This window comes from Ciconia boyciana, chromosome 4, assembly GCF_034638445.1.
Source record: "Ciconia boyciana chromosome 4, ASM3463844v1, whole genome shotgun sequence".
In the NCBI taxonomy this organism is placed as follows: domain Eukaryota; kingdom Metazoa; phylum Chordata; class Aves; order Ciconiiformes; family Ciconiidae; genus Ciconia; species Ciconia boyciana.
In genome coordinates, this window is record NC_132937.1 from 67,681,210 (window position 1) to 67,702,237 (window position 21,028).

The following is a 21,028-nucleotide window of genomic DNA, read 5'->3' on the forward strand; positions in this document are numbered from 1 at the left end:
AAGCAACTTCAGAAAAACTCTACTAGTGTCTAATAGACCTTTTTTTGGAGGGAAAAAAGTTAAAACGGAAAAGTCAATATTCTAAAACTATGCAAGAATCTAGACTGAATTTGAAAATTTGAAGTCATATATACAGCATGTGAAAACTCTCTTTGAGTTGCACAGAAGGTCTTAATCTATGTTTTTTTCCATCATTCCCACTTACACTGCCAAAAATTATGCCATTTCCTTCTCAAAACATTATCATTGCTTTTGATCATCCCACTGCTTGCAGATCAAAACTCTCCTTTGCCAAGTTGATTATAACTGCAGGAAGCAGCAATGGCTAGCTTCCAGTATAACGGTGATAGTAGGAATGGCCATGGGAAACACCTCACTCTTCAAAATATATTTATTGCTTCCAACAAAAACATACTTACTTCTCATCTCTCAAGTAAAACAAACCAACTAAACAATCTGGGTTTCTTTCTTGCACCTCTGTAAGTGAACACCATTCTTCTCACAGCCAGCCCTTGCATTATAAACCTCAGTGTACCAAATCAGGAACTTCTGCTATTTACTTCTCTTATCTCTACCTTAGCATCTGCTTTTCATCTTTGAAAACATTCCCTATGTCTTAGCTCTTCCTTCCTTGGGATCAGGGGGTGCTGCTGAGCAGAAGAGCCCAAAGAAGGGACTGCACCCACATTCAGAAGCTGCTATTTGTATTTTGAACCCAGAGGGACCCACAGCACAGCTTCTGGTATGGGAGGCAATCAGAATTGCCTTGCTCTTCCAATGGAGAGAGACACTGCAAGTAACCCCTTCAGCTTGTCCAGATGGCAGTGATAACAACACCCTTCTTCCACCACAGTCAATTACTTTTAGAAGTAGTATAGCTTTTTAGAAGAAGAAGAAAGCCAAATGGACATGCACATTAAAAGATCTTAAATTAATAAAGCTTTTTGAATAATAATTATATTCTACAGCAATGCTTCAGGATGCAATGTATGTGAAATTGTGTTATTTACAAGCCCTTTTGCCCACTGCTTGTGCTGTTCTTGGAAAAGGAGGTAAGAAGAGAGAGGAAGGGAAGGAAATGTCAAGTAGCTCCCCTTATAGCCTCTCTGAAGCAGAATGGCAGCAATCATCTGCTGATCAACATCCTTGATACAAAAGTATGTCAGACATGTTACCACTCTGAACCCAAGGTCTGATAGCTGATAAATGATGGCCTTAATTTCATTTACCCCTAGTTACCCACTACTACAGTCAGGACATGCTTGATTATATGTGCTTGAAAACTGGCCAAAAGAAACTGTTCCAGGACATTAACTAGGTAAAATGTAGTAGTTCTACATGGCTAGTTTTCCTAGTCCCTGATCCTTTTGCCAAATCATTGCGTGAAAATCATTAGGCTGAGCTGTGCCACTTGCCACTGAAAAAGTCATATTCCCAGAAAATAGTAAGGCTTAAATAATCACTATGGACTATTTGTATAAATAAATGCAGCACCTCGGACCAGACTCCTGCCTCCCACACAGTCATGCAGTCCTGGCCTTCACAGCGCTGTGCAGAAGCGGGCTTTGGCCCAAGGCAATCCCTCTCCCTAGCTCTGATCAGGGTCCCATTTCTGAGCTGTTGTGTGCAGGCTACTTGTCTGTTTTGGGTCCCTTTTCCACATGTCCTTGAACATGGAGTCCATTCCGTCATCATCCATCTACATAGAAATAGAGGCAATGCAGTAACAAGAAATCAGGAAGGGAAAGGTACCATTACAACATCTTACTCTCTTGCTTACCAGTACACACACCCAAGACATACTTGCATATTTTCTGCCTCCTTTTAACTTCACTTTGTTAATGTGTTACTTATTAATCTAACATATTTTACATTAAATAAGGTGTTAATGTTCATATAATTTCATTCCCCAGCCCACTGTCCCTATGTTTTCAGAGTACTCTCCTCTCATTATAATTCCAATTAGAAAAGCTCCGACATACACACACATTTTAAAGATGACAGATCACTGATCAGCCTGTCTGTTATTCTCTATGTATATGACTGTCTATACGTCAAGTGCATGCCATGCATGTAAAGCCCAGCATTCTTTGAAAATACTTAGTTGCAAGACAGAATCACTCCTGTGTGAAAGGCTCGTTGCTCTGGAGGAAGTATAAAAGCTCAGCCTTCTTCATGTTCTTCAGGGTCAGGCCTAACTCAGGTTGCGTGGTTTAAATCCCAGCAGCAAGGAAGGCTGATCCAGTTTGGCAGGGCCCACATACCTGGAGAGCAATCGTTCTAGAACATAATTTTCCCTAAATGTTCTGCAGCTCCAGACTATGGCCATGTGCCCTGAAAAATCAAACAGTTCTGCCACTGATGCAGTACACAAGTGTATCCCAGGAGTCTTAGATTGCAAGGGAGAGTTTTTAGGAAACTGAGATTTGACAAATCTGCTCCAACCTTCCGTCACACATTTCTTGTAAGAAAATAAAACATTTAAGTAAGGTTTTTTTATTATGAGTCCAGAGACTCAATTTACAAATCACAGCCTGTCAAGATAATGCAATGGAGTTTAAGATACTTCTTCAAGTGCCAATAACAAACAACTAGTTATGCAAGTGTATGCTTTAGTTACATTTCTGTTGAAAGATAACAATATTTGTTTTGTAAGAATCACTAACACTGTATTAAAAACTGGATATATAGGTTAAGGATCATTATATCTTTCTACATTTCTCAGCACAGCATCTCTGAGTAGCAATTAGCAACATTTAAAATATTTCATTTAATGAGCTGGAAAAAGTACAGAACATTGAAAATATATAGTTGACAATGCCTCAGAAAAAGATGAGACTCTTCCATTTCCATCCATTAAGTGTATGGTGATGTTAATAAAATACAGTAAAGATCTGCTCAAGTATGCATATAATGAAACACAAATAATTCCTCTAAAGTGTAATGCCCTAGTCTGGGGAAGTCCAAACCTCAGTGGTTTGGTCTTACTTAAAATGTATCATAACTTGCATTTTATCAATTTCAGTATTTCATCCTTTGCAATAAAGCTATGTCTTCTGGTTCATTTTACATGCTTTCTTCAACAATATTTGCATTTTATTTACTTTGCATTGTTTTCTTTAAAAATACCATCTACCTCTCTTTCAGATGACTGCAGTAGATCTACCCCGTGCTTACTCCTGGGGATGCTAGCCAACTATTGCCAGCTGCTCTCCCCTCTCTTGAAAGGTGGCAGATACTTTACCCAAGTCCACACAATACTTGGGAACTTAGTCATAATTCTTAGCTGCCATTTGGAAGCAGGATGGCAAACTCTGAAATGGGTCATTGTGCCAGCCTGGACAGCCAGTGGAAGAAGCAGGCTGCCAGGGATAGCAAATAGGGTGAGCTTTGCAGGGCACAGGCCGCATGCTGCAGCAGCTGCCTCGTGGAGGGAAATTAAAAGAAAAAAAGCTCCTCCTGCTTCTTCCACCTTTCCACCATCAGAGTCCAGTACTGCCTAGTGATATACATAGACAGGGATGGAGGAGACGGAGGAGAGGAGTGGGGGAAGGCTCTTTATACTTCAAGTTGCATCAATGTAGAAAACCTGAATAACAGATTTTTATTTAATTATTTATTTACTACCTCGTGCACCCAGAGCTTACTGAGAGCTTTTAAAGGAGTGAAGCCCTGATTGAACAAAGCACTAAAATATACCATTAATTAAAAGCATGGGATTAAATCCCATGCATCTTTATATATAAATGCATCTTTATATATAAATATCTTTATATATAAACAGCATTTAAATTTCAATTTCATAGCACACATCAGTCTGTGAGAACTCTTCCTGAGGAAAGTAATGAGCTGCTTTATTGAATAAGATCTGATTTAGGCATGTGTTTAAGGGCTCCCTTTCATTAAAACTCAGGAGAAACAACAGCCAGTGTTTCCATTTTCCCTATATTTTGCATTATAACCTTTTGGATATATGTATTTACTGCATATTCATTGCCAGAGGCAGTCATCTCTCTTAGCTCTTAAGATTTTTACATCTAGATATAGCAGTTTAATTTAACCAAATCACTGTTACCTGGTCTGACATGGCTGCTCATTGCACTTGCGGATCTGTGGTTCAGGTTTTGTTAAATATTTGCACTTCTTGCTGTCCACAAGACTGATATTCTTGTTCATAATCTTTGTGCAAGAGACTGTTGTCTTTCTTTCACCTAGTAAAAAAAAAAAGGTAGGTATGTGGGGAAGCCAGGAATATGCAACTTTGTTAAAAAAGTAAGGACAAAGGTATCTTTATCAGATACAAGTATTTCATGTACAGTTTGGCTAAAAGAACTGTAAAACCTGTACAAGTGTAAAATCTCAAAAGAAAATAAAAGCTAGCAGGGAGCCCAGGACAGTTATTAAACTTTGTAGAGAACAATGTGATTTTCTAATCCAACATCTGTGCTGTCAACAGTTTTGCTGCTTTATTCCTGTAACTAGTCATAGGCCAAAACCTTAGTCTTACTGGAATAATTGTTTCTTTCTCAACCACTGAGACCCCAGCACTGAGAAAAGCTTGCAGAAAAATTACATAGAAATTATGTTTGTTCTTTAATACAGAAAATAAGGAAAGAAATGACAGGTCCTGCTTCTCCATATTGCTCAAGCTTAGTAGTTCTGCCTGGTTTAGCAGTATACTGGCAGGTGTGGCTGGCACTCAGCTAAAGGGAATCAGCACATGCAACCTTCAGTAAGGAGCATGCACTATTCCCCATGAACTAAAGAGGCCACATAACTGACCTGATCTGTAGGGTAATCATTTAGGAAGTTGGGTACTGCCTACAGAGACCTAGTGCACGTTCTGTTCAGAAACCTTGCCCTGATGGGTGTGTTGGAGCCTGGTGTCTCTCAAAGCTGGAAGCATTAGAAATCAGAATTTAACGTAATAGCTACTGCAAGCAGTAACTTGTAATTAGACTGGAGCCTAATTTTTAGAAAACTAGCAATCCTTGAATTAAAGACTTCAATTAGTAGAAAATAGGTTCATAACCATTTGTTCCTATGGTTAAGTTTTAACACTGTGTTTCTATCTGGAAGTTTACCGACAACAGGGTGCGTGCAGGAGCGGGGCAGACTTAAGCATGCAATGTCCACCAGCGGTCAGAAATGTGCCTGCGGACGGAGCAGTTAAGTTATAAATGCGCATTATGTGTGTGACCACAGCTAACATTTTACACGGTGCTCGTGTACGGGAGAGCACATGCAACTAATCTATCATATACAGCATTTGAAATGTTTGACAATTTTTTCTGTATTTACATATACATCTGTGTAGTCATATTCTCTCCACCCAAAGGAAGCTTTTCTGCAACACAGGAGGTCGCAGACCAGTTACATATATAAACATGCATAAAACCACATGGCTTCATCAATAGTTTCATCCTGACATACACTTTAAACATTTAAGCAAAACTACCAATAATTGTTATATTCTTTAATCAGATTCATCAAAATATTGATGTTAAAAATTGAAACACAAATATTTACACAACGTACAAATTGCAGCATTTTAATTTCTTTATTGCTTCATATTTAAGCCAAGAACTAAAAGAATAGTTAAAATGTAAAAAAGTAAGAAAAGTCTTTCACTTGTATTGCAGAATACTTGCAATAAAAATACCTTTTATGGAACTTTGTATTAACTCAACTATTTTAGACAATAACAAAAAATGAAGGCCAGTTACAACAGAAAAATATGATAAATAAACATTACAGTAAAACACTTAAATATTTATTTAAGCATTAATGTAGAATAAATTACTGACATACTGCATTTTAGACTTCTCCAGATGATAGGTAACCCTAGAAATATTTGGGGCAATAATGAGAGATTGTGCTAGCATTAAAATTAGTCTAAAAATACTTCAGGAAACTGTAAAAAGTATGAATACTCCAAGTGAATAGGAATGCACTATTAAGAAACAGAGGATGCTACTAGCACCACGTACAAAATACCTTCAGGGAAGAAGCTTTCTTACCAAACCACAAAGAGCATGTTTATGGAAACTACAGTAATCTGTCATGACACCAGGACTGTTCACAGAGTCAAAGGAGCTAGAACACTGTGTTCCTTATGCTGCTGTTATGATAAAGCAAAGCGTTTCCAGGCCTTCTTACGCAATAACAAGGTGCACAGCAGTTTTCAGAACTGCTGATCAGAACAACTGTGACTGTCAAGGTTGTAAGCAGGAAAGACAGGTATCAAAAATCAATACAGTATTCACAGTGTAGGTCTGACTAATTGCACAATGTATGAACAGATCTCTATAGGCTGCATTCATTAAAAACACTCTGAAGTGTTTTTTCAATGTAATTACCTATTTGAATAACCCGCTTCTAAACAGCAATTTTAAAGGATTTTGTTACAGCAGTACTGTTCATGTTCCAATATTTGTTTTCATATCTGTGTTTTGTTCTTCCAAATTCACATTTTTTATGGTTTATAAACATAAACATAGGAAAAATATCACATCAGCATGCTAATATCTGCTGTTGTAATATTTGTTCCATATGTTTCTGGATCATCCTCAACTCATGTTACTAATGTTACTCATGTACATATTTGATCTGAGATTGGGGTTCAGCTTTTCTGTAGTTGCAATGTCTTTTACAGATCATTTATCTTCAATAGTTCCAAATACAGAATGGAAGGCATATGAACTTTCTATTCTTATTCTAGCTCTTGCACTTGTATCTTTTTGGAAACTGTGTCCTGAATTTGCTTTGTTAATCTAGATTTTGTTCCTTCACTACCTCACTATCTTTTTCTACTTACTTTAATTAGTTTGAATATTTTCCTAGAGTTATCACTATTCTTTTAATATAATCAGGAAGCATGAGACTGAAATATGTCCACCATTGTATGGAATCATACAAGCCTCAATGAGGATATTATTATTAGATATACAACACTGACCATCAGAGTCTTAAATATTAATACACCACCTGTTTTCATTGAAAGATATATATACACACACACACAGTGTATATACATATATATGCATACTGTATACACACATATATGTATTGTGTATGTACATACATATTGTATATACATATACATTTTTAATATATATGGGTATGTGTGTGTTTGTACATGTTTCTTTTATTTTACCTCCTCCACATACAGCATCACAGTCCTCCCAGCCGGAATGAGTCCACATGAAAAGAGGCTCCGGTACTTTAGAGCTCTGATTCTCAGGAAGAGGATCCAGTGGGATTGTGTACTCATAGTGTAGACCATAGCTCTGGTCATGGAAGAGCAGCACCTGCAAGATACAGAGAAGGAAAACAAAGAAGACAAACTGTAGAAGACAAACTCCAAGCTGTGAGGAGATCATCTTGAAAAGCATGACAGAATGACTTAATGCTCTACAGCTATTCAATCCTCCTGATGGGTTTTGTAGAAGAAATTGAGAGTATCCAAATAAAAACAATGGGAAAAATTATTTTAATTAACATAAAGGTCGAAAAGCCCTCCATGTGAAATAAGCAAACAAAATTCACCAGAAATCTGGAGGATGATTATGTCCTGTGATTTCAGTGCTCTGAACTAGAGGAGGTCTTTCCTAGATGCATCAGATTTAAAACTATTTTAGCTACACCAGGCAATTTTTGCATTTGAAGTACTTCCTCATCATCTCTCCCTCTTTCTTTCTGGTGGCTATCAACATTTCCTCCCCTACACTGAAATGCATCAAAACTCTACTTCTTTGTGGAGAACTTGGTGATTTCAGTCCTGAAATGGCAATGCTGTGCTATAGTCAGCCAGGATAAAAACCACGTGATATTAATTTGAATCTCTCTTCTTAGAGCAAAACATCAACTTTTTATGATGTTTGTAGGAATGCTGAGACCTTCCATCTTGCCTCAACAACATAAAGATTATTCTTGGATTTAAATGCATTTTTTTAGAAGTGGGCTAACAGATCTATATATATAAGCAGGTGTATGTATATATAAAAGCAGATATATCTTACATAGATCTCATTATCTTCAGGAGCCTGGAAAAAAATATTAGTTACCACACTATATGATATGAATCAGGTAAAAGACCCCAATCCGTACTGCCATACCAGTAAATGTAAAGGTGATGTTGTGGGACCTTTGGCTGATATTTTCTCCCAGAGACCTCTCCGAACATAATGGACAGTGGTCCCAGCAATATTGAATGTTCCTGAATGCTCTATCTTCCAGTCACTATTGATTGACTGTTTTCCAGCATCTCGAAGAGCTGCAAAGTATACGAAAAAAGACCAATATAAAAGGCGTCTGTTCAGTAGTGATTTGGGCCTCCTTTCACTTCCTGTTTGGATAATTTAACAAGTAGGTGAAATCACATAACTCTCTTTGCAAAGAAAGATATTTATGGATCCTACTATACATTAACTTCAATTGGAACATGCTTCAGAAACACTTTCTGGAAGGAATGCTTGGCAAAACCATGTGTGTTCAACATTACTTTAAGTTAACATCAGTGTTTTAATGCCTAAAGAGACTGACAGGCTCCAGCATAATTCACAATTTGATCACTGAATTAATTTAAGGCAAAGGCAACCACTCTCTTCTCCTAGAGTCGTCATTTCTATAACCCATAAACACATAGGAAACAGAATTTTCACAAGACACTCTTCAAGATTTGTGGAATTAGGGTAAAACTTAAAAAAAATTCTAGTTCAGAATTGTTTCTCCTCTAATAACTACATTTGCCTTTTTCTCCACCTTAGAATGTGACAATACTACTGTCATCCTACCTAAGCATTTATTTTATACATTTTCACCACATAATTTGATGTTTCTAACAAATAGGAAAAGCTTGTTCTTTTTGGCTGAATCATTCATCTGTTGCCTAATTTATATTCAAAAGCGTCATCAAGTCAGGTAAGATATATTTCATACATTGAGAACACAGGATTTTATACTAGTTTTCTATAGTAAACAATAGATTCTTCTGTAAAGGACTTGTAATCTTATTTTATTTTACTTTATTTTATTTTATTTTGTTCAGATCAGGTCTGAAATAATCATGTGAAGTAGAATATACTTGAAGTCACCTTCTGGACAAGAAGTTTTACACATTCCTCTTCATTGAAATTGCATGTTTGGCATCAGACTGTTGTAAGAGAACCTCAACCGTTTAAGACTTGTCCAAAATTTCTTTTTTAAAGTTGTAAGTTAATGTGAGTCACTCCTGTAATCATCTTCTCTCCTATTCCTATTTATACTGTTATGTTTTGTTTCTACGGGAAACAATGGCAACAGGTCTATGGACTGGCAGAAATACAATTGCATAAGACACCACTGATGTGTACCACTGCAGCACTGTGTAATAAATGTTAAGACTATAAAATCCATTAATGCTGTAGAACAGCCCTGTACTAAAAATAACCAGTGATTTTACAAGATTAAACATTGGTATTTTAGGTTTAAACATTCTATTATTAATGGTAATTAAGTTCTATTTAGTGTATAAACTGTAGAGGTCAATCCTCTTCCCAGTGGAGACGTGAAACAAATGTACTTGAAAGTGCCGAGGTCCAGTCGGGTCATGCTGCTCAGATGGAGCAGCATCCTCTCCCTGGAGAGCAGCAGACTTTGCATTGTTTTGTCTTGTCTTTAAAATTAAGATGTGTGCCACAGCATGCACGCATGTGCAGGGGACTAGAATCCCAGCCCTAGAACACAGCAATATGCCTGATCTTGCATTTTCTGCTTTCAGATTCCTCACTTGAGCCACTGGGGTTAGACAAAGTAAGAAAGGGTATCCTCAAGCCTAAAATTTAGGCTTGGATTCAGGCAGTCCAGCTTCTGTTCTTGACTGTCACACCCCATATTGTAAGCAAGTTCACTGAGTTTTATTCCACACACGTACTCCCACTCTGCTTAGCTTTTGATAAAGGAGGATTTACTGTACAAAGTAATGCAATGCCAGAAGAAAATTCAGCACACAAGTGCATCCTCTCTCAGGCTATAAAACAAACCGAGCAATACATCTACAACTAAAAAGACAAACAAAGAAAACTCAGACTGGGAAGACCTAGTGCAACTGTAACCAAGAACCAAATTTCAGTGCTAAAACAAGGGAGCTAATTACAAGTGCAGAGCATAATATAGCCATCATCACAATGACAATTAAGTGATGGCGATGACTGCAATGTATTTTTTAATTACTGTACCAGGGATATACACTCTTCCAATTTTAATGAGGTGCAAGAGGCTACACAGGCATAGAGATGCAACATTTCACAGTTCAGCTATTGCACCTCCCAGTGCTCAGTGGGGAGCAACAGTGCCCTGGTCCTGGTCCTCCACTTGGTAAATCTGTGCTTACTAATCCTTCTATTGTTTTCTATGGAAAACTCTAAAACACTACTGCAAAACAGCACTGCTGTATTAACTTTGAAATTTTTGCTGAAGTTGAAATTGCCACACTTTATGGAGAGGTTAAGAAAAAAGGCATTTGTACCAAAATAAGAGGGAAGTTGACATCTTAATTGTGAATTTTGCCTTTCGTTGTGTGCAAAATTTAGTCATGGTCTCCAGAAAAGTACCAAAACAATGTCATTTTGACTGACTCCTATTTTTCTCAAGAAAATTCACAAATACAAAAAATATCTGAAATTCAATTATATATTTTGTCAAGGAAGCAATTGTTTCACTTCCATTCAGGTTATCATGTGTTCCCTTCAAGCCATCTTAAGAACATTAAGACTTGAGATATGAGTAATTTTTTGAAAATTTCAACTTACATCCCACAAGGGACAACATTCTGTCTTGAGCTTACATATATGGTGCCACTACAAATCATCTAGAGTCACATATAATTTGGCATAAAGAGTATTGTTTCTGTTTAAACTATTTAAATTATTTTAGCTTTCTATTGAAAGTATTTTCTCCAACTTTTCATTAAACAGGAAGATACTTAAAGATGCTGAAAGCAACTAAGTTTTCAGTTTGTAGTACCATACAGGACACATTATCATTCAATAGATAGTATCTCTTACTATAAGAAGAAACTTCTGTTGAACATTGCCTTTATTCTACAAGGTCTTTATTCTTTAAGGTTGATTATTCCTTGCTGTTTTCTCCGAAGTAACTAAAGATGAGACTTGATATTATCATCTGCAGCAAACTTTCCTTTAGTTGCTGCTGCTTCAGTCTTTTCCTAATCGCTGTTTTGATGTTAAGGAAACTAAAGTAAGAGAAGAGAAACCAAAAAGAAATGCTATCAAGTGGTATCATGCTTGTCAAATGTTAGCAACAGAATATTTTCTTCCTAAATTCCAGAAAAATATTTATGACATATTCCAGCAATTAAATATTTATTTTAAAACCAATCAATCAGGGCTATAGTTAAGGCACTTAACAGTTATTACTAATAAGCCCAGATTAGAGTGGAAAAATCTAATATGGAGAAACTCACAGATATGAATTTCACTGTCCTTGCTGAACTATTTTGCATACACATTTCTGTTGTATTTAGAAAATCGTACTTCTGCCATTCACTGATAAGTATTGTTATGCATGATCAATATTTACTAACTGTGAAGTGGGTTTTTTTTTAATAACAGATAAGATTGTAAACATCTCTCTTGCATTCATGTGTGAATAACACCAGTGAATGAGCAACAAAAGCTCACAGGTGCTATTCTGTTTTATAAGCAGTAACTATCAAATTATGTGCCACATTCAGAGGTCTACATATTGCTAGAAGCCATTGATAGTATTTCAGCATCATCTCAGCTAATTAACCCCAATTGGTCATTAGCATCCAGAAAATCCTTGTGTTAAGGTCATTACTGCTACTATAATGAGAAGATGATAACAGGGAAAGCAACATGTATGTTTTGACATGATAGGACAACAAATGTAATTAATATAAAAAAAAATACTGTTTGTATTTTCTCACAATAACTCTTGAAAATAGAAAGGAATAATCAGGCTGCCCAGCTTAATTCTTCTAGGTTGTACCAATCATTCCATGCTAAATTGTAATAAAGGCACCAATTTACAAGTACCTCACCTAAAAGCATATATGTTATCTAATGAAAATCAAGGACTTTTAAGACTATGCTTAAAAGTAAGTGCTAGACTACACTTAAAATTAGTAAGCACTACTTCTGCTTACTGTGCTGCGATGCTCACACATAAAATTAATTTTAACTCAAATATTGATTCCTGATTTATCGGCCTATTTTCTAAGTTATATGTTTTCAATCATAGTTTTGATGACCTATTTGTGCTTTCTTTATCACTTTTATTTCACGGAACTACAACATGTTCTCTTGCTATCAGATACAATTGCATGGGAATATTTAATTAAGGGTGTACATATGCTACAGAATGCTATTTTCACAATATAATCACAAATGCTAAAGAATGCATATTTCATAGAATCATAGAACGGTTTGGGTTGGAAGGGACATTTAAAGATCGTCTAGTTCAAACCCCCTGCGATGGGCAAAGTCGTCTTTCACTAGATCAGGTTGCGCAAAGTGCCGTCCAACCTGACCTTGGACACTTCCAGGGATGATGCATCCACAATTTCTTGGGCAACCTGTTCCAGTGTCTCACCACTCTCATCGTAAAAAATTTCTTCCTTATATCCAATCAAAATCTACCCTCTTTCCATTTGAAACCATTGCCCCTTGTCCTGTCACTACAGACCATGGAAAAAAGTCTTTCTCCATCTTTCTTATACTTTACTTACTGAAAGGCCCTTTACATACTGAAAGGCCACAATAAGGTCTCCCCGGAGCCTTCTCTTCTCCAGGATGAACAACTCCAATTCTCTCTGCCTTTCTCATAGAAGAAGTGCTCCAGCCCTCTGATCATTTTTGTGGCCCTCCTTTGGACCCACTCCAACAGGTCCATGTCTTTCTTGTGCTGGGGACCCCAGAGCTGGATGCAGTACTCCAGCTGGGGTCTCAGGAGAGTGGAGTAAATGGTGAGAATCACATCCCTTGACCTGATGGCCACACTTATTTTAATGCAGCCCAGGATACTACTGGGTTTCTGGGCTGCAAGTGCACACTTCTGCCTCATGTACAATTTTTCATTCAACAGTATCCCGAAGTCTTTCTCCACAAGGCTGCTCTCAATCAACTCACCACCCAGTTTGTATGGATATCAAGGACTGCCCCAGCCCAGGTGTGGGACCTTGCATTTGTCCTTGTTTAACTTCTTGAGGTTCACATAGGCCCTCACTCCTTGAGCCTGTCAAGGTCCCTCTGGTTGTCATCCCTTCCCTCAAGCAAATCAACTGCACCACTCAGCTTGATGTCAACCACAAACTTGCTGAGGGTGCACTCAATCCCATTATGTTGTTGATGAAGATACTAAATAGTATTGGTCCCAGTATGGGCCTTGAAGGACACCACTTGTTACGGTTTCCACTTGGACATCAAGCCATTGACAGAGCCATTGACAGTAACTCTTTGGATGCGGCCATCCAGCCAATTCGATATCCATCTAACAGTCCATCCATCAAACCCATCTCTCTGAGATTCAGCAGCAAGAATGTCGTGGGGGACCATACTAAAGGCTTTACAGAAGTCAAGGTAGATGACAGCAGTTGTTCTTCCCTTGTCCACTGATGCACTCACTACATCGTAGAAGGCCACTAGATTAGTTAGGCACAATTTGCCCTTGGTGAAGCCATATTTGATGTTTCTAATCATATGTTTCGATATAACTTCCAGGAGGATCTGTTGCATGATCTTACCGGGCACTGATATAAGGCTGACTGGTCGCTAGTTCCCAGGGTCCTCATTACCCTTTTTAAAAATGGTGAAATATTCCCTCTTCTCCAGTCACTGGGGACTTCACCTGACTGCCATGACTTTTCAAATACGCTTGAGAGTAGCTTGGCAACTACATCAGCCATTTCCCTCAGGACCCTTGGATGCATCTCATTGAGTCCCATGGACTTGTGTACGTGCAGGTTCCTCAGGTGGTCTCAAACCTGATCTACGATGGGAGGCACTTCATTCCATCAGTCCCTGCCTTGACGTTCAGGGACTTGAGAGATGTGGGAAGAGTGTTTACCATTGAAACTGAGGCAAAAAATTGTTGAGTACCTCAGCCTTCTCCATGTTCACTGTCATTAGTTCTCCTGTCTTATTTATTGGGAGTGTGTGTGTGTGTGTACATTTTCTTTAATCTTCCTTTTCTGACTAATGTAGCTGTAGAAGCCCTTCCTACTCTTTGCATTCCTTGCCAAATTCAGCTCCAACTGTGCCCTAGCTTTCCTGATCCCATCCCTACACATCTGGGCAGTGTCCCTATATTCTTCCCAGGATACGTGTCCCTGGTTCCACTGTCTATGCATTTTTCTTACACTTTAGTTTGACCAGGAAGTCCTTACTCAGCCATGCTCATCTCCTGCCTTCCTTGCCTGATTTCTTACATGTGGGAATTGAGAGCTCTTGTGATCTAGGAAAAATGTCATTAAAGAGCTGCCAGCTCTGTTCTGCTCCTTTATCCCTGAGGGCAGTTTCCCATCCACTAATTCCTTAAACAACTGAAAGTTTGCTCTCCTAACATTCAGGGTCCTGGCTTTAGTCTTCACCTGGCCCACATCCCTCAAGATCATGAGTTCCACCAGAGCATGATCACTGCAGCAGAGGCTGCCACCAATCTTGACCTCTCTAAATAGTTCATCTGTGTTGGTACGCAACCAACAAGGTCCAGTAACGCTGTTTCTCTGGTTGGGCTGTCTATCGTCTGGATTAAGAAATTATCCTTGATGCACTCCAAGAGTCTCCTGGACTGCTTACAGCTTGCTGTGCTGTTTTTCCAGAAGATGTCGAGTTATTGAAGTCCCCAAGCAGGATTACAGCCTGCAAGCACGATACTTCCTGTAGTTGAAGTAAGCATGCTTTGTCAATGGGCTCCCCTTGATTGGGCAGCCTGTAATAAACACCCACCCCAGTTTCCTTTGTTGGGTTGGCCCCTAATTTTTACCCATAAGCTCTCAATCTGTTCACCGCTGCTTTTCAAAGATAGCTCTGTGAAGTCAATCCATTTTTTCATATAGAGGGTATTTGTTTCATCTTGATGTAAAATGGTTTCAAAAGGTGTTACTTATTAACCATCTCCTATGGTCCTCTATATGTGAAAGGAAAACATGTTTAGTCTCAGTGGACTCTGGTCTCTGCTATGGGACCAGGTCCTCAAATGGCTTCCCTTGAAATTAGAAATTACACAGTCTAAGGATTTGGTCCAAGGTATTTTAAAACTATTAGCACTGTCAGAAATGAGGGATTCAAAATTTTGTATTATTTGTCATACCCCATATGCTTTCCCACACCCTCCTTCCGCAAAATATGGTACAACATGCTTTTTTTTACTAGGAAACTTATTTCATAAAGGAAATCAGACAAGAACATAGCACGCCTATAGACTTGATACCTATAAGAGAATCGGCAATTACAATGTCATGCAGCGTTATATTGCAGGTCCAAAGGGTCTATATCCCTGAACCAGCTTGATCACATATTTGAGAATACTGATACAGCTAATCTGCTTCTTTAGTTCAGCTGAACACAAATAATTTCTCTCATTTCCAATTAGCACAGAAAAATTTCAGCTTTTAGATTGTAAATCATTTGTATAGTTTTATACCATTAACCAATCTTATTAATTCATTATGGGGCCTGGACCTGTCATGCCATTAGACAGGTGTCACATGAATGAGCTCTCTAATCTCAAAGCATAGTGTTCTGTATAAGAGCCTTATGTCTTATACAGAAATACTGTAAACTTCCTTTTTGTATCCTACATTAAGAACTTTTTTTGAAAAAACTTTTAACATCTGCCAGATGTAAATGAAAATTTAGCGTCAGAAAAGGCATTATCTCAGACCACAGGAATCTAGATAATGCTTGAAACAAGCTTTTTATAGCTGTTCTTACAAAAATTTTTTTAAAGTAACTGACAATGAACCAAGTCTTATGTCAACATGGTTATAAACAGGCAAGGTTATCACTGCTAGTTTATTTTTAAAAATAAATCTCAAAATTCTTTCTTAAAATAATGAATTCTAATTCCAAAATTAATAAGTATATGCTTTAGGAAATATTCTCAAATTAAATAAACACTTCTTCCCCCTCTATACTGCTACAAATAATTCCTATTCCTGAACACTCTACTGATGAAAGAAGAATCACAATCTCATGCATTTTCTCATATAACTTCAATAGGGAGGAATACTTCATGTTTGGCTATATCACTGCTCCTATCTCCCCATGGAGGAGAAGAAACAGGACAGGCCTCAACAGATCCATCAATTCAGTAAATGCAGTTCCAAGTTATACCTTATCTTTTCCCCTAGGATGCCAGAGCCCCTGTTACTGTGGCATATGTTCATATACCTCAGATAAAGAGGGTATCTGAGGTGTTCAGGAAGAACTCTTCTGAAGATTTGCTTCACTAGCATAATCACCCAATGATGCTACTGATGTGGGCTGTATTTTTACTAATCACTTCAGCAACATCATCGCAGCTTCCAGATCATAGTGACTCTGCTTTCTGACCACAAAGTAAATCCAGAGAAGGGCGTTTCATTTTGACTAGCTCTGTATTTGATCTGTGCTGTACAACAGGGATCAAATCTTCCCTCAGTTTGAATTAGCTTCTGCTTTGTAAGCCACAGCTCTTAGTGTACACTGGATAAAATTGTGTTTACAGCTCTCTCTTAATTAGACAATTATTAATTATATGAAGAGCTATATTATTTAAAAAACTTAATCCTAAAATGTGTATATGACAATTAGCAAAATAGAAATAGTGTTGGCCTGTATTGGCTCATTTCAAGTACAGAAATGCAGAGAGCAAAGTATTACGCAACATAAAATGAGCATGCAGAACTGTAAAGATAGAAAACAAATCAGCAACATGGAAGAATTTAATCTGTGTTACATTTCACATTTTTAAGCATAGTATTTTGAAGAATATTATTTCTAAAATGAAAGATCTATGCCTTCTCCCCAAAACTTTCAATGTTACTCCTATTAAAAAATGTTCCTATTCAAAATGTTACTCCTTTTCATTTCAGACTTTTATGCTTTCAGAATAAATCTCCTATAAGTGAAGAAAGTTTAAATACCTTCCGCTAGTAAAAAAAGAAAAAAAGGTGCAACAACACAAGTTTTAATTCAAAATACTGTAGCAGACCTGTTCCTGCTTCCCCATAAAGGCTTAACAAAAAATATTGCAATTAAATACTGGCTGATCCCATTGAGACTGACATTAGTGAAATTAAGAAAAGTAAAATTAAAATGACAAGCAATTAAGAGCTGATTATCTGCTAATTAGTATCTTTCAAAAATAAGCAGCATGACCACATTATTTCATGGGTTTAAAAAGCATTACAGTCTTTTTCCTGTTTGTAAGACAAGGGATGAATCAGTTTATTACTCATGAAAAAGGAATTAATTTCCCTAAATACAATTCCAACATTTATTTATTTTTGCATTGTTTTAAAAATAAAAAATAAGAGTATTTCTGTTGTCCACATATGTTAACACAGTAGACACAGAGGGAAAAAAAACTTGGAAAATTTAGAAAATATGTCAATGAAACTTCAGTTATCGATTTGACACTTTTACATACCCATCTCTATGGTCCACTGGGGAACAATGAAATAATCCAGATCTCTAAATCTCCTGTGATATCTTAACAGGGCAGGTGCAGACCCCATGATAAACCAAGTCACCCATTGATAACTTAAGCTGTCATAATTAAGATTCACCATCTTCAACATTCTCTCAATTGAAGTACTGAGAACACTCAGGTAAAAAGTTTCTTAAAATGTAGATATTACTTATGAGCAGAACGAAGAACAGTGATCAAACCAGGGAATTTTTCATTTCACTGTCCTATTTCTCACACTAAGCCTCTATCAATTTAAACTTAAGCAGTGCACGGAACAGCACCAATTATGATATTTCATATATTCACTGAAACCCTGTAACAATAATAGTATAAATTATACTCTCCTACACAACAGCTTTAGAACTCATTAAAAGAGGAAAACTTTTTTTTCAATGAAAGACAATTTCACACAAATGGAAAAACTAAAAAAAAAAAAAAAAAAGAAGAAAAATAAAATTAATTGTGATTAATTTTGTCCATTAAAACATTCAGACAATTCAAAATAATGCAAAGAAATACTTTTCTGCTTTCTCAGTCTAATTTTAGAACTTTTGTTTGATTTGTTGGTGATTTGCTGTATATTGGTCAGTGTGGTTTTTTTGTTGTCTGAGCACAAATTATTCCATGTTTCAGCATAAAACTCTTATCACTAGTTTCAGCGTGAAGTATTTTCTTTAGCGCTTTCCATATGAAAAATTGAAAATGTTGAAGATAAAGTATGCAAAACTTTTCTTCAATAATCTAAATAAATTCTCTGAAACATTCTCTAAACAAAATGAGATGAGACAAAAGTTCAAAATAAAACCTATACGAAGAATGGTCCTACAACCATTCTTTAATGTTGTTATTTCTGCAAAATTGCTTTAGAAGTACTTTTCACAATTTTTCTTTTTTCCACTCAGAGTTTTGTTTAATCACAAAAGCATGTTTAGCTAGCAGTCTTCATTGCTGACCAAAACAGGACATGAACACTAAAACATATGACATTTACCTAAATAACTGTGAGCTGGTTTTTCTTCCACAACTTTGATTCTCCTTGCTCCTGCAGGTATCACTAAAGCTTCCACATAACCTAGACATGAGACCAGATGTTCTGAGATAAATAGAAAAGCATAGAAAAGTATATCTTGTACGTTTTTTCATTTCTTCTCCCGTTTCACTTTTTAAATGTAAGAAGTTATAATTTATATAGCATTGGTTTGAGGGTTCTCACAAAATGTTGAAACAAGCACGAAACTCTGCATTATGTGTAATATATATACCATGATATACAATTAAAAGAGTATAGCAAAGTAAAACATAACAAGAACTAGTGAGGCTGGGCAGGCTGGGGCTGGAGCAGATGAAGTTGTCTCTGGCCAAGTAGTTTAGTGTCATCATCACCACCAGATGACCATAAAAGAATTCCAACTTCACTCAGTGCATAGAGACAAATGATATAGCACATCCTCCCACTGTTTGGTTTTTGGTTTTTGTTTGGTTGGGGTTTTTTTTAATATTTTGTGCTCCATCTCCCTCTTCTTGCTTTAACACATTCAAACCTCGTTATGAATGGCTTTAGTTTTGAAGTCTACCTATTCGTTATTTGCTTTACATTACAATTGCTTCCTTAGAGTGTGGGACTAAGACATGCTGTTGAACAATTTGCTTTAAGTAAAAAGGGGTGAAAAGGCAATGCAGGTGAAAAACATTGTGAAAGCAGGAATGTTATAAATAAATAAAAACATCTTTTAGATTATCCGGGTGAACTTCAAAAAGTGGACAGTAAACCAAGTTTTTATTCTGTGTAGCTACGTAATGTTCTGTAGCAAAATACTGAGCATTTACAACATCTTTTCGATAATTCTGAAACATGAAAATGAAATTGCTGCAAAGCAGCATTATTTATCTTTAATTTCCTTAAGAGCTAATAACACTTTCTAAGTACTCCTGACAGTCCAGCCTCCTGAGGAGGAAAATAACTTACACAGTTGTTTAGAGGGCAATACCACAATATTGTGGATTGACACAGAACCCTAAATAAACCTGAAAGTTTGCAGATATTCACATTAGCTACAAAAGAGAGCTGACATACTGTAATTTGTATTAGCAGCCACCTTCTTTGTAGTTTTTAATCTTGTAGTCCTCCAGACACATCCATGGTCTGGGATCCCTGCTCTGCATTACCTTCAGCTCAAGAGAGGGCCAGACATAAACATCTGAAGACTATGCCTAGCTTTTTTTTTTAAAGTACTATACTTCAGTCTATAATGCATTGAAGTCCTTGATTTTTCAAAGATATACTGTCTGCTTCTAATTACAGTATTTTTTGATGTGATTTACTTACTGTCTTGAAATTCTGCACATTTTCAAGAAACTGAAAGTGTAATGGCAAACAAATGCTGAAAACAATTGGCCAAACTCTGTTTCAGAGAAAAGACTTTTCTTGAAGGCAAGGTATATACATGGTGCATGGCGCACTTTATTAGGATTTCAATCCTCTACTCTGTCAACACTATTGTGCTGGAGCCAGTCAATTACTCTCATTAAAAGAACAGATCACAGCAGTGTTTGAAAATCTCATGTTCATTCTGCATCAGAAAATCTATTTGCTTTTTATGATATGTTATTATTAGCATAAAACAATGAATAATGAAAAGATATGAGACTTCACACATTCGGCTTTATGTTCTCCCACTGTCTGGCTTGGTTTAATGATATTACTCTAGGTAACAGATCATAATTTGGACATTCATTTTGAAGAACACTAAATGAATCTAAACACTATAAGAATTTACAGTTTATTTACTAAAATATAAATGTTATTTCACAGATTTTTTAAAAATCAGGCTCCTCTATGAAATAATGTGTGTCTTAATGGGAGATAAATTAGATAATGCCTTAATTTTATAATTGAAAGAATTTGCAATAATTTTGCAACTATTACATTTAAAAATACTCATGCATTCTTATCTTAAATGTCTTATTGTCTTAAAAAAAGTAGATCTGAAGTTCTTGTGAGGAACTACATAATTTCAAGAAGTATAACTTTTTAAAGTTCCCAATGGTCAAAGTAATCAAACTGCTACTGGTTTCCTGAGTATTTGAAATAAACAGACTTACCTGCTCCTCTGGTATGGTTAAAATCACCTTTAATAACTTTGCATGACTTTCCATTACCATTGCATACACCACAATGATCTTCACGAGCCAGAGACCCTAATATGCCATCACAGCCAAATTTCTGTAGGAGAAGAAAATAAAGCTATTGAGACACAGGCTGTGTATTTCATAAAGCTGCCTTTAGTAGTGGGCATCTCAAGCTTTTGCAAGACGCCCTAACCAACATGAT

At 36.7% G+C, this 21,028-nt stretch overlaps 1 protein-coding gene across 1 annotated transcript in view; it reads right to left on the bottom strand.

The window, feature by feature from the left end:
* The window catches only part of ADAMTS19 (ADAM metallopeptidase with thrombospondin type 1 motif 19), a 151,869-nt gene that overhangs the window by 22,874 nt on the left and 107,967 nt on the right, over window positions 1-21,028 (bottom strand). Inside the window, exons 15-20 of the mRNA XM_072859462.1 lie at window positions 20,800-20,920; window positions 18,689-18,769; window positions 8,118-8,275; window positions 7,157-7,310; window positions 4,076-4,211; window positions 1,495-1,699 (exon numbers count right to left, since the gene is read on the bottom strand). Of these exons, the coding sequence (XP_072715563.1) occupies window positions 1,495-1,699; window positions 4,076-4,211; window positions 7,157-7,310; window positions 8,118-8,275; window positions 18,689-18,769; window positions 20,800-20,920 (855 nt within the window). The remainder of the gene's footprint in view (window positions 1-1,494; window positions 1,700-4,075; window positions 4,212-7,156; window positions 7,311-8,117; window positions 8,276-18,688; window positions 18,770-20,799; window positions 20,921-21,028) is intronic.